Source organism: Hesperophylax consimilis, chromosome 16 (genome assembly GCF_061612785.1).
Source record: "Hesperophylax consimilis isolate HC1 chromosome 16, BYU_Hcon_1.0, whole genome shotgun sequence".
NCBI classification, from domain to species: domain Eukaryota; kingdom Metazoa; phylum Arthropoda; class Insecta; order Trichoptera; family Limnephilidae; genus Hesperophylax; species Hesperophylax consimilis.
The window spans coordinates 6,727,927-6,746,174 of record NC_142851.1 but is presented as its reverse complement, the minus strand read 5'-3'; the positions used below and the strand labels follow the sequence as shown (position 1 = coordinate 6,746,174).

At 34.5% G+C, this 18,248-nt stretch overlaps 1 protein-coding gene across 1 annotated transcript in view; it reads right to left on the bottom strand.

Annotated features, from left to right (window-relative positions):
* The window catches only part of LOC149416603 (serine/threonine-protein phosphatase 2A 56 kDa regulatory subunit gamma isoform-like), a 169,664-nt gene that overhangs the window by 57,764 nt on the left and 93,652 nt on the right, over positions 1 to 18,248 (bottom strand). The window contains exons 2-3 of the mRNA XM_089640832.1: positions 11,805 to 12,314; positions 2,412 to 2,604 (exon numbers count right to left, since the gene is read on the bottom strand). Coding sequence (XP_089496958.1) covers positions 2,412 to 2,604; positions 11,805 to 11,894 — 283 coding nt within the window. The 5' untranslated portion in view covers positions 11,895 to 12,314. The remainder of the gene's footprint in view (positions 1 to 2,411; positions 2,605 to 11,804; positions 12,315 to 18,248) is intronic.

Below are 18,248 nucleotides of genomic sequence, written 5' to 3'. Positions count from 1 at the left end.
ATTCAAAATAATACCTCTTATTGGAAAACCCGGTATAATAAAATTGTGCGATCTAAAATCATTGATGAGTGAATTAATTTTATTAATATTTTTTTATTTTATTTTATTATATTGAAAGATATTTAAAAAGGGGCGAGAATTCTTTAAAGAATTTCTAAAGACTTCATAAAACTAAATCAAAAAATTAATTTATAAAAATATATATTTTATCTTCAGCTTTATATTATTTTAACACTTTATTTTAACATTGTTTTTCACATTTTCACATTTAATTTATATGACTAACATAACACGGGCATTAGCCGAGTGTGGTAGTTGAAAATTGTAATGTTTAAAAATCTATAAAATAAAAGAAAAAATAAATAAATAATTTATTAATATTTTATTTTATTTTATAAGTGTGATCATTTCATCATTGGGTTCTCTTCACAAAATTACATACCTGTATACATAATGAATGTGTATTATTTACTCGTTATTATAAAACTTAAATATATATATATATATTTTTTTTTTTATATGTTAATGAGTAAAACCTAAATTGTAATATATAATCAATCAAACAGAAAAGATTCGGTGGCATCGAGGTCAGGAATTGAACCCAGGTCCTCGGCCTCGCCGGGGTTTTGCAATTCGATTTGAATTGCTTTTGTTTCAAATTTTCGTTTCTAATATTTTCTACAATGATTAAAGTATATTATTTATTTTATAATTTTCTACCGGAATTGTATAATAAAATTGCATGACCCAGTACAAACAGTACCATAAGTGATTGCGCGATGTTGCGTGCATGATTTTTTCCTTGTATGTAATCTAATGCATTCTGCATTTCTCGTCCCGTGCCAGTGGATCTTTTAATTAACGCAAAATATTTATTTTTATTTAAATTCCTTTGAAATTTGTAAATTTGATTATCATTACGTGAAATGAAATTTTCATCGCTCTGTTGTACGTTACAATAAAAATATGAATTAGTCAAATTACCAACCGTGTATATTCTGTTCTCTGATGAACAATTTTCTTAATAGCGCGTCGGCTTCATTGAGAAAATTTGTTGAATTTCCTCAACGCCCAATAGAGGAAAACGTGGGACATCTAGCGATAGCTTTGCGAAATAGTTGAAAATACGTTTTATTAGCAGAGACGCGCACCACGGTAACAACCCTTAGTTTTGGTGTGCGTCGTAGATAATAAGCACAGACGCGGAAAATTAACTAACTTTCATCTACTTATTTCCCTTCAGAAAAAAATTGCATGTTTTATAATAATGTTCTAAAATATAAGCGACAGAAAATACATATTTTATGAACATAGTCCAGTAATTGGAAAAATTGAGAAGTTATTTGGGATTTTTTTATTTTAGATTATTTTTTGCTGCCAATTCCACTGCTGTTATTGAGGTTTGATGTTTAATATGTAGAACTCCATGGTATGATCATTGTCTAAGCTGGAGGAATCTTTAAATGTACCAGAAAAAATAAGTAATAAGTTAAATAATAACCTTAATTCAATAAAAGATAATTTTACTATCGTACACGGAATGTATTTTTCTAAGACGATATCTTAAATTTTTGGATTAAGTGCAATAAAAGTTTACACGTAATCCACGCAAGTAATAAAAGAGACATACTTAGATAAAAAGTTAGACAGAAAAAAAACTGCGATAGAGTCAAAGAGATTATGCCAGCGAAACTATGGCTTTTCCATGTGGCGAAAGTTGTGGGGTAGACGCGACATTGAGAGTATATTTAGCTGAGGTGCAAATATGCCTACAACACTTTACTTAACCCTTGGAACGCCAGTGAACTCGTAGCGGATTTGCGTAGGAACTCACCACACTTGCCTCGATTTTATAGTATTTTGAACTTGAAAAATGATCCTTACAGACTAAAATAGATTATATTTGCTTGGCAATGCAGTATCATAATATTTTTTTAGTTTGTCGTTTCGTCACTTGCAAACATAGATTTTTTATCTATGAAATTTCGCGTCCCAAATGCTGTGTCAGATGTAATAATAGATAATCTTTCATCTTAAAGTCATAGAACTGTATTTATTTACAGGAAAGCCTGATGTGACTTATTATTCGTATTTTTCATTATATTATATTAAAAATATTTTTTATCTGAATATAAGTAGCTATTAAGGGAAAACTATACAGGATAGACATAAACGATTTTCATAAATATATAAACAAATTACCTGGTAAGACGGAACAATTTACAAAAATATCATTTCGGAAAAAACAAGCAAGTTATTACGGAAATAGTGTCAGACGGCGAATGGCGGGCCGCTCGGCATTTTAGCTGTGATTCGTTCATCTATTCATCTTACAGCTCTTTAATACAGATTATCAAATGAGTTTTTTTTACTACTGCGACTGGTGTGAAGTGTAATGGTAATGAACCAACCTGCTAGCGGCGGCAGCTCCGTCAGCTCCCTGTTGTGGGTGAGGTTGAACCGGGAGCTGTTCTGGCGGCGGTCCCTTCGCAGCTGAGCGGGCGGGGCTCCCAGCGCGCCCCCGGCGGCCGTGCGCGGCACTATGGCGGCGGCGGGCGGGGGCGGCGTCGAGGGCGTCGCGACGGCCACACCGCTCTTGGTGGACTGCAAACAACAACAACAACAACAACGATTATTATTACTATAAATGTGAATTTATTACACCGCGAAACTTTGGGGATGATTTATTTATGAAAAAATATATATGATAAGTTTCTTATGTTTGTGAGGTTTACAAAGCGTTCATACAAACAAACCTTTATAATTCTTTTTTGGCCGCTCGGTCAGTTGTTCCATTTAATGGTACGTACACATTTGCGAACCGAAACGCGAACCGAGCCACGAATTACGGGAAAAGAACGAAGCAACTGCAAGCGGCGTTTCGCGTCATTTGCGGTTGCTTCCTTCCGTCTTCCGTCGTCCAGTTCGGAAGTTCGGCTCGTGTATGTATACGTAGCATAAGATTTTAAATATGAGGGTGGCCATTTTGATATCAAACCACGTGCATTAGCATAATTTGTATATAATATTATAGTATGATTCATTTTTGTATTTATAAACCACAGTACACTATATCTATCGTGTTAAACATCAAGAGTACAAATCAAAAACAGCAACTTTTCAGGAGAGCAATTTCAAAATTTATAAACTGTGATTACTTTTATTAGGTGATTAAATACAATACAAACAAAATATTTATTAACAAATTATTTTATTAGATAATAGTAATAATAACATAATAGCATTTATGTGGTGTAGTTTAGTGTCACTTCACTTTGTGCGCTTTACTATAATAAACTTAAAAATAGTAATTTAGTATAAGTGGTCATGTTCTTAAAATGTACAGTGCTCCTTACCAAGTACATATCTAATAATATAACACTAAATGTACAGTTTATTATGTAAAGTTATTAAAACTTAGGTATAAATTGACTTGTGCTTCCATACTAATCGAAAAAATAATAATTTTAGTTGCATTATTAAAAACGTTTGCCTATTTTAAATTGAAATATATTTAAATAGATTACGCCCCAGAGATTGAAAAATTAAATTAACCGAAATGTAATTTTTTGACTTGTATTCTTACCTAGCGTGATAGATATTGACATGTATTTTTAGTTACAGTTGCTAATTTATAATTACAATAATGATATGGCTTGCTAGTTTGTTTATTTATTATTTTTATTATAAAACATCTTACAAGTCATTTGTAAGATTTAATAATTATGCAGAGGCAGCTTCATACTTTAAAATTGATTCACTGAGTGTACGGAGGCATTATAATGATGCACTATTCCTGTATAAAGTAGTTAACAATAATATTCAATGCCCAGAGTTGCTAAACAAAATTCCATCCAATGTACCTGCGCGTTCAACACGCTCTTGTGTCCTGTTCAGGTTTGATCAAAGCAAAACGAACTATAAGCAGAATTCTTGCCTGAACAGACTATGCAATAATTACAATTGCGTATTTTTCAAGGATGATATTTTCAGTTGCGAACTTACCAAATACAAGAGGTCCATAAAATAATATTTCTTTGATGGTTTGTGAATAATGTTTATGTCTCTATTGTTTACATCTCTATTATGATTTGATTTATATCTACAACCTCTCTCCACGGCTATAAATGTATTATTTTGTAAATTTTCGTTTTATATAATCTTTTGTTTTGTATAAATTTTTTAATTCGTATTCCTTTCTCACAAATTTAAATAACTTATTTCATATTATGCTGTCTCAGTTAAAGTCACAAGGAGGAAATCCATAATTTGTTGTATTTTACTATATAATACTTATGTACAAACTGATTAAATGTAAATTGTCGATTTCCCAAAAATAAATAAATAAATAAAAAAGTATTACTAGAATTTTAATAGTAAGTAGTCACGCAAATTTTCTTTAATTTAATAAACATAACACAATCATTTTGTTAGTAAATTTAATTGTCCGATATGCAATTTGATGCAGAATCAAAACTTATGGTGCTATTGCATATAATTTTTAAAATTTGAATTGTAGAAAAAATACTTTTTCCGATCCGTGAAAATTTTGTTTTAAAAGTGGATTGAAGCCGGTTTAATCTCAATTTCTTATCTGCAGAAGCAATCGGCGAATTTAATTGATGTTTTGAAACGTTCTGTATATTACAGTTATACATGCTTAGCCAAACAAACGATAATAGCAAAATATAAAACGTTATCAACGAGTTGCACCTACTGCGAACGGAAAGAAAAGCAAACATTGAATATGTTTTAAATTTTAAACTTTTTCTTTAGGGAAATAAATCAAATAAAACATTTTCAAATACAAAATAACATTATTTTTGGTTTTTGCGGTAGTAAGCGCTATATTTTCTCTTTGGTTTTTCTTCTTCTAACTTTGAAACTGTTCAAAGTGATGTTAGAACTTTTTAAAATAAAGGGAAGCTTTAAAAACTTCATCATACTAGTGTTTATGGAAATACAACACAGATGGATCTGAAAGTTACTTTGGTTATAGAAATGAGCAAATGTAATGGTTTTGCATTCAAAGTACATTTGTGAAAAAACTTCACTGTTTCAGTTGCACTTCCTACTCCATAATGAGCCATTTAGTAAATAGAAATGTTCGAAAAAATTCACCCGAAGAAACAGAAATATGATCTTACTTCGAGTGACGAACGGCACACCGAAACGCCCACTATACATTTATATCGGTTAATACTTTCAGTGGAATCAACGAAAATCAATAATTAAATAAAATGAGCCTTTTCAATTATCAGCTTTTCACATATTCAGATCTGGAGAGGGTTATTCGCGAAATGGATGGTAAAATATTGAATATAAAGTGCACGGGAGTGATAATAATGTATTCGACATCTAATGGTATCACAATTTACCGTTAATGTACCGTGCAAGGGTAAAAGCGGACGATATAAAAAGCATACTGAAAGGTAAATTACATTTGCGAATTGAGTGGAGTGGCTACGTACAGTCTGTCTGCAAATAATATACGAAAATGAAGGGCCTCGCGATCTTTTAAACGGGTTTAAATGGCAACCCTAAGATGGTAGAAAGGAAAAACAATGTAAGTAACTTATTTAAAAAAGTAAATATTTTTGAAATTAGTGATAATTCCAAAAAGTAGATGGATTCCAGCTCATCACAGAAGGGTTGTTTCACGGAATTCGAACAATTCATAAAATTTCAAGGTTCATTTTCTTGTTCTATTCAAGTCCTGTAATCATATAATTATGGGTCAGTTATTTCACAAAACTGAAATAAAAACAGAGTAAAATTTTTAAATAGAACATGTTATTTTCTATTTAACAGTTATTTGCGGGGAAATGTTTTTTTTATGTTTTTGAAGTAAGTCATTTATTAAATGATGAATCAAAATGTGGAAGAGTGAGCTTTAGCAATAAAAATAAATAGTAAAAAACTGTTTAGAAATTGAGTTATGTAATTTTTTCCGTCCAAGTCAACCTGTCAGATTCTGAAATCAAAATTGACCTGACATCTTTGAATCTGCAACATTTTTTTAATGTTTTTTTACATTAGCTTCACACGATTGCTCTGAGAAAAAAAAATTCCGCAGGGCCTACTCATCTTTGGGGATGCATTGTGGAGGTTATTTTTAGGGAAAGGAAGATGAGAAAGTTCTGGGAAGGAAAAAGGTATAAGGGGTGGATAGGAATCTGGGGGTCAATATGTCCAGGAGTGACGGACATACGAATCTATCCGTCCCATTGCGGTGCAAGGCGATGGGTCGAGATACCGACTGGAGAGATCAAAAGGTCTCCCTCAACCAGTCTCTCCCGATCCGACCCGCCACGCAGTAAATGGGCAAACGCTTCCGCTGCCATGACCTAGACAAACCTCCTCTGCTAGGATCCAAACGTAGCGAACCTATGGCAGGGGTGTTGATTATTCAATAAATGGTTCCCGGGGCGGCGGTACCCATAACTGCCTTCCAAATTTTAAAAGTGTTGTCATAGTAATTTTTAGATCCAATTTATTAAATTTTTAGAATTTGATGGCAGACTGTATACTACACTTCTGAAATTTCCGATATGTCCTGTCCCCTCGTCACATTGATAAATAGCATTACTTCAAAAAGTGATTGAGAGGCCCGCCGCACTCCTGATAGGTTTATAGATAGGCTTTTGAGAGTGGGTTATTATTTTATGAACCGACAAACTGCATGTTTCAGAACGCTGAATAACAGAATATCGACAATATTCGACAATATTACATCGATAACAATATTGATAAAACAAGCATCTATAATAAAATATATTATTAGAACTAAAAGTATGGTTACGCCCGAGGTTCAACTTTTTTTTATCTGTGAGTAGGTACCATACAAGAGTCCCAACTGCTTCAACTGTCTAGAGCAGGGGTTCCCAACCTTTTTGTACTCTAGAGCACATTCTAAAATATCGGAAGGGTGGCGGGCACCACCTATTTTTAATCGACAAACTCGGGGCAGCAATCTCAATCAAAATGGCAACAACGCGGTTCCAGGCGGGGAATGCTATTTGCACATCACTCCTTGTACACGCCGAAAACCCGAAGTGAGCCGATGATCGCCGAACCGATCGGGACGGTACGAGCACGTGACTACTGTCCTGGCCATGCTTATTGCTTTCACTGACAGACAGAGCTGGCAGAGTCATGTGCCATGTGTTTTGGCGCCTTCGGCGTTCATCGGCTCAGTTCGTGGCGTTCGTTCACTTCGGGTTTTCTGCGTGTACAAGGAGTGATGTGCAAATAGAACTCTCCGTTCCAGGCTAGCGTGAAAGTGCTTTCTGGCTCGCCACTGGACAGGTTGCGACAAGTACTGTTAGCAAAGGAACCACTCATACATACAATATCGCAAACATACGAACGTATTTAATAAATAGACACTCAAAAAAATTAAAACTCTAACAAATAAATAAAAATAATTCACATTTTTAATTAGTGTTTATGAAAAAATTATTTCACTTTCGAATAGTGGCGGGCACATTCGAATCGTTCCGCGGGCGCCATGGTGCCCGCGGGCACAGGGTTGGGAACCCCTGGTCTAGAGCCAGTGTGACCAAGGCATCCCCAGTGGGGGTATGTTGTGAAGATGAAGAAAGCAGGAGATGGCGAAGAGCAAAGTGGGAAAGTACGTGGCTATTCAAATATGGTCACCAAACAGGGCTAAACCCATTTCAAGCAACGCTTCGATTCTGAATGGTGATCTTTCACCAGGGCGATACTGAAAGTATTTATAACACGGAACTCGTGGCAAATATACTTTATATTATTTGACATGAATACATTGTGAAATAACACAAATTAATGAAGTACAATTTACTTGCGACCTCCGGATTCGTGTTAACGGAACCACTTAACCACGGAGGCTCTCGGTTTATTATTTATGTAAAATCAATAGATTAGACAGAATTTTTTAATGCGGAAACCGCACAAGAGTACCAACTGCCTGAACCCGATGGGGCTTCGGCATCCCCATTAGGTGAAAAGAAATGATAAATGGTCAGGGGTGGGGAAGATGAAGGCTGGAAGTAACTAGCTATTTAGATCTAGTCAAAGAAAAAGATTGAAAGAACACCATACATTTTGACAAATATGTATTGTCTTATGGGTGGGATGTATTGTTACCCAAACCAAGATACAAACACAACAATAATATATGCTTCTTCTCATACATGGATGTGCGCAAATCTACAGCAATTTGCGCCGTTGTCAGGGCTGCATTTAGGCGCAGGCTATCAAGACTGCAGTCAAAGGGGACCGCACCACAAATTGTTTTCTCAGCTTGAAAGTGATAATTTAAGATAACTAAGTTATGAAGTAGCTTCATCAGTATGAAGTGTAGACGCAAACCGATAGGTAACTAAGCTTTTTTCCAAGTTTAGTTATATGAAGGTAATGACTATAATTTATCAATATCTATGCATTTTAGTAATAAAATACTGATTTTTTCATATAAATCTCAATATTGAGTAATTTTTTTAAACATTACATTTAAAAAGTGTATTTATTTTTCGGAATAACTTTATTGAGTAAAACCTCAAATTGTAATATTTAAATATTGAAGACAATATTAGTGATTTCTAAACGAAAATCTGAAACAGAAAAATCAGAAAAGGAAACGGTCACATCTGGGACTCGAACACAGGAGTTAGTTATTATTATTATTATTATTAGTTAGTTATATTTTCCCATTAGCTCAGTTGGTAGAGCACTGTCCCGGAAAGACAAGGGTCCTGGGTTCGAGTCCCAGATGTGACCGTTTCCTTTTCTGATTTTTCTGTTTCAGATTTTCGTTTAGAAATCACTAATATTGTCTTCAATATTTAAAAAGTGTGTTCAATAATGAATCATGAACCTAACGACTATCAATTCTTCTCATTCATTAAAATACTTATTTGAATTTCACTTCTATTTTCAGTAACGAATGAATGCAAATCTTGGAAGTGAAAATTAACACAATTTCCGACATCCCATCGAGCTCAAACTCGGCAGATAGAATCGTTGTCGATGACAATGCATTCTATAAACATTCTATTATTTTGGTGTCAGTTGGTGTCAGCAGTTAAACAACTGTCGGTTAAGACCGAGTAAGCGGTAAGATCGGGTAAGCCCGATCAGCATCCGGCAAGGTCGTTAGCGTGGTTGACTCCGGTCCCTGGGAAGGACGGTACAATCCTTAGCCAAATCAAAACTTTTTAAAAGACATCTTAAAATAGATGTAATAAAAAAAATTATCTCATCATATCATCAACTAAATACGGTAAAGTCAATTTTTCTACAATTTAATAATTCACTTTAATTTTAATTATTCTATTTTTAGTTATAAAATTACTATTAAATTCGATTTTTGCAAATTAATTTTCAAATAATTCCGAAGTTGAATCGTCTGGGGTTATGGATTACCCCCCCAGTAGGGCGCGCAACACAGATTCGGCCTCGTGGCCTACAGACATAAATACGGCCCTGACCGTTGAGACAATGTATCAGTCCATCAATAATAGAGCAATACCATAAAGCATATTAATAACTCAATAGAAAAGATGATTTTGTTTCAGAAGGTCATCACCTGTTCTCCACTTTATCCCCCACGGTCGATAATACATCTACATTGAAAGGAATCCTTACAAATAATATTAGTAGAAATAAATTATGTATTTCAAATCAAAACATGTACCTACATAATCAATAAAGTGTCATTTTAAATTTCCCTAAGGACGAGACATGAGGGACATTTCTGGAATATATTAAATAAGCAACAAACATAGAAACATAATACATTAGATTAGTCTTCCTGATACCCATATTGCCTGATAAATGAAATTACGTAAACCAATATTGTAATTTCCTTTCGTAGCAGGGTAGGGGCCCCAATGCTCCGAAAAGTCGTCTCTAGTCGTCCATATGTAACTTTACTTCTGTAGTCACAGTCATGTAAGCGACAGCGAAAAAGATAATATACGGTATAATTTTAAATCAACCCTGGAGCAAAATAACAACTTTGAATTGAAAAAAGCTTGAATCGGCCTCAATTCCTCGACTGGATAAGTCCTAGATCTCAACACAGGCAACACTTTCCGCTTACTGTGATGGAAGTAGATTTTCAAATATCTGGGGTGAATTTCCAGTTTCGACCATTACCTTCTTATGTTCCGTGCCTTGTTCTGTTCATGTTTCGTTTAAATTCATTCATATTATCTTCCTAAGAACGCTGTTTTTACATAAATTGGAAAAACGAATTGAATACTCGTTACGCCGGAAAAGCTGATGTTTAAGATTAATGATGCGAAACCTGATACCCAGAAATTGTGATGAAGTTTATAGATACAATATATTCAAATAAACTGAAAACCTTTTTTGAATATTAGGCCGGGTACATCAGTTGATTTTAATCCCGGCTTGAATGGAATGTCGAGCTTAGCGCGGCTTTGAACATAATTCGTATATAGGTCGTAAACCTAGATATCACCAATATTACACTATTGTCTATGAATTTAATACAGGAATGTATTTCTTTTTTCTTTGTAAAACCAAACCTCTGTCTACGTGAGTCGTATATCTATCATTTCTGCTGTCATCGGAAGTTTCAAAATGCCAACAAAGCGGAAATAATTTACTAATTAATTATTACTTGTTCCCCATTTCAATCAGCGTGGATCAATTAATTAATTAATTTTAAACAGTATTTGTTTTGCTAGAGCCAGGGAACTATGAAATTATGACTAACTAACCGCTCAAAACTTATAATCCCAAAAAAAAGAAAGCTAAAGAAACATGTAGATTTACGTGATAATATTATCAATCGTCTAAGCTCTAAGCCAGTGTTTCCGACGGGGGCGGTACCGCGTTGGTGTGATCCAGGGGGGTGGTGGTGACATCGAAAGCAAATGGGGTGCGGTAAGAGGCCCCAGGGGGGCGGTGAACAGAGGAATTAAAAAACCTTTTCCTAATGAAACCACCGAAGTCATAGGTACATCATTGCAAGAATCTTACATATGAACCGTTCTGATAGTGCTTAGGTATTATTGATGGATTAACAGGATTTTTTATTTTCCGAAAATATTAAAATATCGTATCTGCCTAGAGAAATGATTTTGTTAAATTAAGAAATACAGCATTCCTGCGTTTCAAATAATCTCAGAACATTTAAAATTCACCGACTTCCATCATTATGAGCGGAAAATGGGGCTTGTGCAATGATGGACGACTAATCTAGTAGAGGATCGAACCCGCAACGCCCAGGTTAAAAAAAAATGGATTAAGAGAAAGTAATGAATACTACCACGCTTCTAATCGATTGATCGTGATATTGCAAAAGTATGGTGATCTTCCCATTGTAAACCTGTAACTTTTCTTTTTTTTTTTAATTTTTTCGCTTGCGGCACATTTCTCATTTGGGGGGAGGAGAAAAAATGTACTTCAAAAGTAAGCAGTGAACCAAATAAGGTTGGGAACCTCGGCTCTAAAGCCTAGTGAAATTGTGGTAACCCAACATCGGGAAATACTACAGCATTATAAGACAGAAGTATAAAGACGAGGTGGTGTGCGTAGTGATTACGGAATTAATTGCACATTTGTTACAAAAAACCTGACAATTTTACGGGAACACGCTAGTCACTCGAAATGTGGCGCCCAGCTTGGGCTGGAATCCACGACCCTTAATGGCAGATTAATTAAGAGGGTTACAGGCCATAACGACTGAGATAACAGCCCTTGGATAAGGGGAGGTTGAAAATCTGGCTTCTAAGCTAAATCACCGTAACTGAAAACGTCATGAATTCAGAAATGTTAAGTTTACTCACCGAATCCGCAGAGTTCTTCCTCCGGCGGAACATGTTGCCGAAGGACATGGCTGTCATGTTAGCCGTAGCGGCCACGGCAGACACGAACATGGGAGCTCCAGCCCCGGGGGCGCGGTGGCCGCTACGCCCGCCCTCCCGACATCGGGGGCGGACGGAGAGACTGATTCAACACACCAACCACCGATCACGACACACTCTCCAACGACCCTCCTGCAATAGTTCAACAACTGGAGTTTCGGACTACACCACAAACTGTATCAAATTCGTTGCCAATTCGACCAAGCTTCAGCAATGAAGATGGTCACACAACAATGTCTATTGAATTTGACACTTTCCACAACTCGGATCGGTTAACACAAAAATTTCGAAGAAATATCGACGATTTTATTCGCAATTTCGCGCAGATTTTTAACCCAAAATCTACGCAAATGTTTCAAAGTTTATTTTAGTATTGGTTTAGTTTAACACTTGGTATTTAAAAATACAATCGTCAATTGGTATCAAAGTGACCTAAATAAAACAATTAGAAGAAAAACATAAGTTAAGTTGGAAAACATAAGTAACCGAAAGGTATGTTAAATTATTACATTTAAAGTTAGTTAAGTTTAGCAAAATCCACCGCACTCTTATGCGAGGAAAAAATACAAAAAAAAACTTATTCCAATATAGCCAACAAAAACGACAACATCCAGAGAATTAACATTGGTTATATAAGTAAAACGTTATAGTTATTTAACTGAAGAAATCTGATTTCAGGATCCTACATTTTCAAATACATGTATTTGATTTCACTTTTATTTCTTGAATGAATGCAAATCTTGGAAGTGGAAATTAACCCACTTCCGGACATCCGATCGAGCTGAAACTCGGCAAATAGTCTCGTTGTCGATGACAATGCATTCTATCATTTGGTGGCTATCACGCGGAAAAATACGCATTTCACTGAAATTCGATGACATCACAGTAGTTAATATACGTAATAAATGTCGGTCTTATCCAATAAGGATTTGGCTCAGGTTCAATCCTCAGTTTTAAAAGACATTTGAAAGTTTAAAAAAATATATTTAATACTGGTTGTTTTTTTTTATATTTTAGATAATGCGGGCGATAAATGTAGCAATTAGTTAAAAAAGGTCTTTAGTAAAACGAAACGATTATTGTTAATATTTAATACTCAAATAATTAAGAATAACAAATCGGTAAAATAATTTTGTTTAAACTAAAACTTTCTCGTACGTGGTGTTGTAAAATACTCGTTCAACGCAACTGCAAACGACAAACGACAAACTGATAAGGCGGCCTTATAAATAAATAATAAACAAAGGGGTTAATAACAGTCGCAAAGCATTTTCTTTTATCGATTGGATACAGACAGAAATAAATAAACCATTTATGATAAAGGTAACTATCAAACAATCGCGCCGTTGCACGGCAGGGGTGGGCAGAGAGGATAAACCACCACACAACTCAACGCTTGGCACATACATATTTTTCTGTTATTCTGACTCTTCACACGGCACGATCAAGCATTTGATTCACTTGCCACGTCTTCTTCTACCATTAACTTCCGCGTATTCTTTCCTCATCTTCTTATTTAACATGGTCGTACAAAGTTTTACACACACACACACGCCTCAAAGATCTCATTTCATCCTTCCTTTGTCAGTTCCTTGCCTTACTGGTTGGTCACTGTCCCAATTTGGACCTCTCATCTTTGGATAATTTAAAAGGGATATAATAACGAATTAAAAACCACCACAAAACCAGTCATTTTTGCACTTTGGTTCAATACAATACCTTCAGTTACGAGATGCTAACATTTTACTAGAGTTCTTCAATGTTAAAAGTGGATAATCTTAAGAATAAAAAACTTCTCGTCTCCATTTCATATACAGCGCCGGTTTAAAAAAAAAGACTTTTTGAAACTGGTAACTGGTGACGCCACACGACACGTCCATAGGTTTGGTGCGATTTTCGGAGACACCAAAAATGAAAACTTTGAAAATTATTTTTAACTATGAAAACTAACTATACCAATAAAAAATACTGGTATTTAAGTCAGAAGGCCATTGATAGAAAATGTATAAAGGGACTAGAATTCCTTGTTCTCTCTTATCGTAAAAGTTGATGCGGTTTGTCGGGAATTCCAGATATTTTTTTAAGCTGGATATTATTTTGACTTACTACAGAAATGTACAACTCTTCCGATTTGTTATTTTTTTAATATACAGGGTGTCCTGGGGTAGAGTGCGCTAACTTCGGGGGTGGTTTTAGAAATAAATAAATAACTTTTATCGAAATTTCAATGTTTTAAGGTAGTTAAAAATTTGACTTGCTTGTATGGGAAAATAAAATATGAACTTTTTAAAAAACATCCCAAAGTTAGCGCACTTTACCGCTGGACACCTGTAGGTAAATTTAATACGTGTAAACAATGTTTATAATACATACTGCACATTTGAATAACTTTTTTCCTATCACTTTTTTTCGAAAAGACGTGTGAATTTTTTAATATGAATCACATAAGCCTGTATCGACATAACCTACATATTATGTCTCGATACATCTTAAGGCCACGTATAGAGTACACAAACCGACTCAATGGTACAGTGTGGGTAAATATTGTAACTTGTGTACGAACTGCGTCGTATTCAAATAAATCATAATCGCAAACACATGACAATGGCGGAGAAACACAATAATATATCGTCGCAGGAGAGTAATTCTGCTGTAGCAGTCATTGCATGAAGATATTATTCGTTGATAAAAAATTTAAACGTATTTTTATTTACTATTTTTTAATGACTATTGAAAGAAATACCTATATGTAATACGAGAAAATCAATAAAGAAGAAGATAATACGAATAAATCTAAATGAAACATGAAACAGAAAAAGACACAGAAAAATGGTAACGGTCTCATATGGGAATCAAACCCAGGATCTGTCTTACAGGGACAATGTCTCTAACCACTCGGGCATTGGGACCTAATTAGTATTATTATATTAGTGTTGGTTGCAAAATAATATTGTTGATTACGAATTTGAAATATGTAATCAACAAAAAAATTACGTATGATAACTAGGTCCCATAACTAGTAGACCTAGTTATCATACGCTATTTTTTTTTAGATTTATTTGTATTATCTTCTTTTTCAATGGTTTATTTATATATTTTATTAGTCCTTAGAAAATGCTGTACACCAATACAACACCATACACCTGATTTCTTTCCCAGAATTAAAATATTGAATCCAATTATTTAAGTATTTCATTTTTTGACATGTCATAGGATAAAAGACCTTACACACCTCAATCGGAGGCAATATCAGGTCAGTGGTGGAGAGCATTATAGAATGTTTCCTCGATCACGGCGTGAGTGGACAAATCGGCTCAAACTCAAGACCATTACAAATTCATGACATATTTAGTCGAAACGTTAACTTAGGATTATAACATGATAACTTAAGATATAAATTAATTAGATATGGCAGAAAAACTAAAGCGAAGCCCCAAACCACTAACGTATAATTTATTATTTAAAAACCGAAAGACAAAGACGCAATGTTGTAGTAATAAAATAAGCTACTGTTATACATGATTACAATTATTAAAATATGGGTGAAGGACCTGAAAGAGCCAGAACCAAGGTTATTCTATTCAATTCATTTGTACAAACTAAATGCGATGCGTGTTATTCGTGGCGAAACCAGCTGCCCAAACACACTTCATTAGAGCATAGTAATATTACAGTTTAGTACATCACCAGTAGATGTAATTTAGCTACAAACGTTTATGTATTAACTTATTAATTTCTTCGCTTTTGGGGACAGCTTATAATATAATATGTTCGCATAGGAGCGCCGAGAGAGTTGGAGGTCAGTTGGAAGTAAAAAAGCGGAACCTATTTTTCGCTTCATGTCTCATCTAAAAATAATACATCAATGGGTAAGAAATATGATCTAAACGGTGTTAGAAAGAGAAAACACCACTTATATTAAAATCTAGAAGTTAACCACAGAAGAATTACAACGTACACCTCTATGAAACTAAAGGTTCCGACCGCAATTTGAGAAAAAAATTATGAAACATCGTGAACAGACTAACTAACCATCACGCCGTTTCCTCGCAGGGGTAGGCACAGAGGACGGACCGCCAAATAACTTGTTCTTGGCACACACACTCCTTACCTCATTCACATTCATACATACTCTTCTATTATTCTGACTCTTGACATGGCCCGACTCAAGTACCCGATTCACTTGATCGTGCCATGTCTTCCTCGGGCGTCCCCGACTTCTGCTACCAACGTGAATATTATTATTAAATAATTTTTATACGAAAGAAAAAATAAGTTGAAAATAATGATTGTAATACGTTTGTCTAATAAAATGTGTGTTTTTTCGTTATAAGTAATTATGAATTAAAATCAAATTTGAAGGCATATTACATCACCTTTCAAAACAGTTTTTAATTTTCGGACACGTTCAGATTATTTGGATTTTATTGTAAAGCGGAAATATTCCGATCTTCAGACAGAACGTGCCAGAGTCCTGAGGGGATAAAACTTTAATATTTATCTAAAAAAAAATTACACGCATTATCTTAACGATGCGGCACATTCGCTAACGACCAAAAATTAGTTTAAATAAAAGTAAACGTATTACTAATTTTAACTCTCTCCTTTGTCGCCGCCACGGCAACATAGGAAACATTCTAACAACTACGATGGCGCCGCAGCGGCGACATAAACAATGGGTATACATTTTATTCAGTTGTATACAGTACCCACTTACGATTGGTTTTACTTTTTGCTCTGTTTTTCACACATAACAATAACTACGCATTCATTTTATTTGAATATTTTTTTACTGGGCAATTAATATTCTCACTCCATCAGAGACCAGGCTCAATGGGAAAATCCATATTTTACGAAAAGGTCCCAAGCGGGACTTTGTGGTCTTCTCAAAAAGCGCAGTAAAAGCTGGCAGACGGGAAACTCGTGAGTACTGTGACACATGTCCTAACAAGCCACGAATGCATTTTGGCGACTGCTTTCTAAAATATCACACGTTAAAAAATTATAAAGATTAGAATAAGGATTTTTTTATTAAAAATCTTATATGATAATAAATATATAATTCTTAACAACTTTTTTTTTCTTTCATTGCTTGTGTGTATGGGATAAATCTATATGTTATTTACTGCCTTACCAAACAACATTTTCTAAGAATATCCTAGTTTTTCCTCATATTATTTCCTTATATATTACATTACACTCTATGGAGTAGCTGGAATACCATACAAAAAAATAATTTGGAGTAGAAAGGGTTAAATACAATTATTGGAGAGAAAAAAGGTATAATTTTCAAAAAAATCTTAATCCATGTCGACGTGAAATATCAAGTTATTATTTGAAGGTATTTTACTAAAATAAATTGGAAATTAAAACATGAATATCAATAGAAAAATGTCTTTGTTTTAGGGCAACAGAACCGCATTTTCGATTTGTTTGTTATCAATAGCCTAGATCTTTGATTGAAGATAATGCAACATTGAATTTTAAAACATTGTGGTAAACACGAAGCGAAAGAGTGGCGCGTGGGAAAACTAACAGAATCAATCTCACCGCAAACTGGAAAATGGAAGAGAATCAATAGAAATCGAAAGAAAAGTGGAAAACTTGAGAAAAAAAAACAAGAATATTATGTTGATTCCAAGAATAACAAAGAATATGGAGATTCAAACTCTAACATCGAAGTTTAATCTCAGGGTCTATTATGAAAATATTATAGCGTTTTAAATATATTTATACTGAAAAAAATGTGATGTAAATAGTGGACTGACATTTGGCCAACGTCAATATGAAGATGTCAACAAGACATATCTACCGAGATACAAACAAGAGAGATAATACTAGGAAGAGTTTGTTAAGACTATGCACAGCAACTGTACTATTTGAACAAAATCTTCGAATATTACAGATTTTTTTCGTCCAGTCAATTTGTTATACTTTTGTTTGTCTGACAGTTTCGTTATCGACGACATATATTTTCAACTCGCAACGACATAGTTATACACATTTGACATCTCTTGTGAGGAATTCATATTAAAATATAAAATCACATCGTTCCAAAATATTGACAGCTATTCACTCGAATTCAAGTAATAAACAGTACGTATAATCACGATTTGGAAAACTCCCAAGTTTTGCTTTGATCCCCGTCGCGTCGTGTGCATATCAAATGATATTTAGGCGGACCTCTGCCAATATTATGAGAATGAATTCAGTCTGAAAATTCTAAAAATCATTCCCCGTGGCGTCATTGGTGTTTTGAAAGAGTTAAATGGACCACACACTGCATGATTAAACTTAATTCAACAGTCGTGGACATGGAATAACCAAGATGGGCCCTGGCGGTAACAAAAGCTACAAATAAAAATT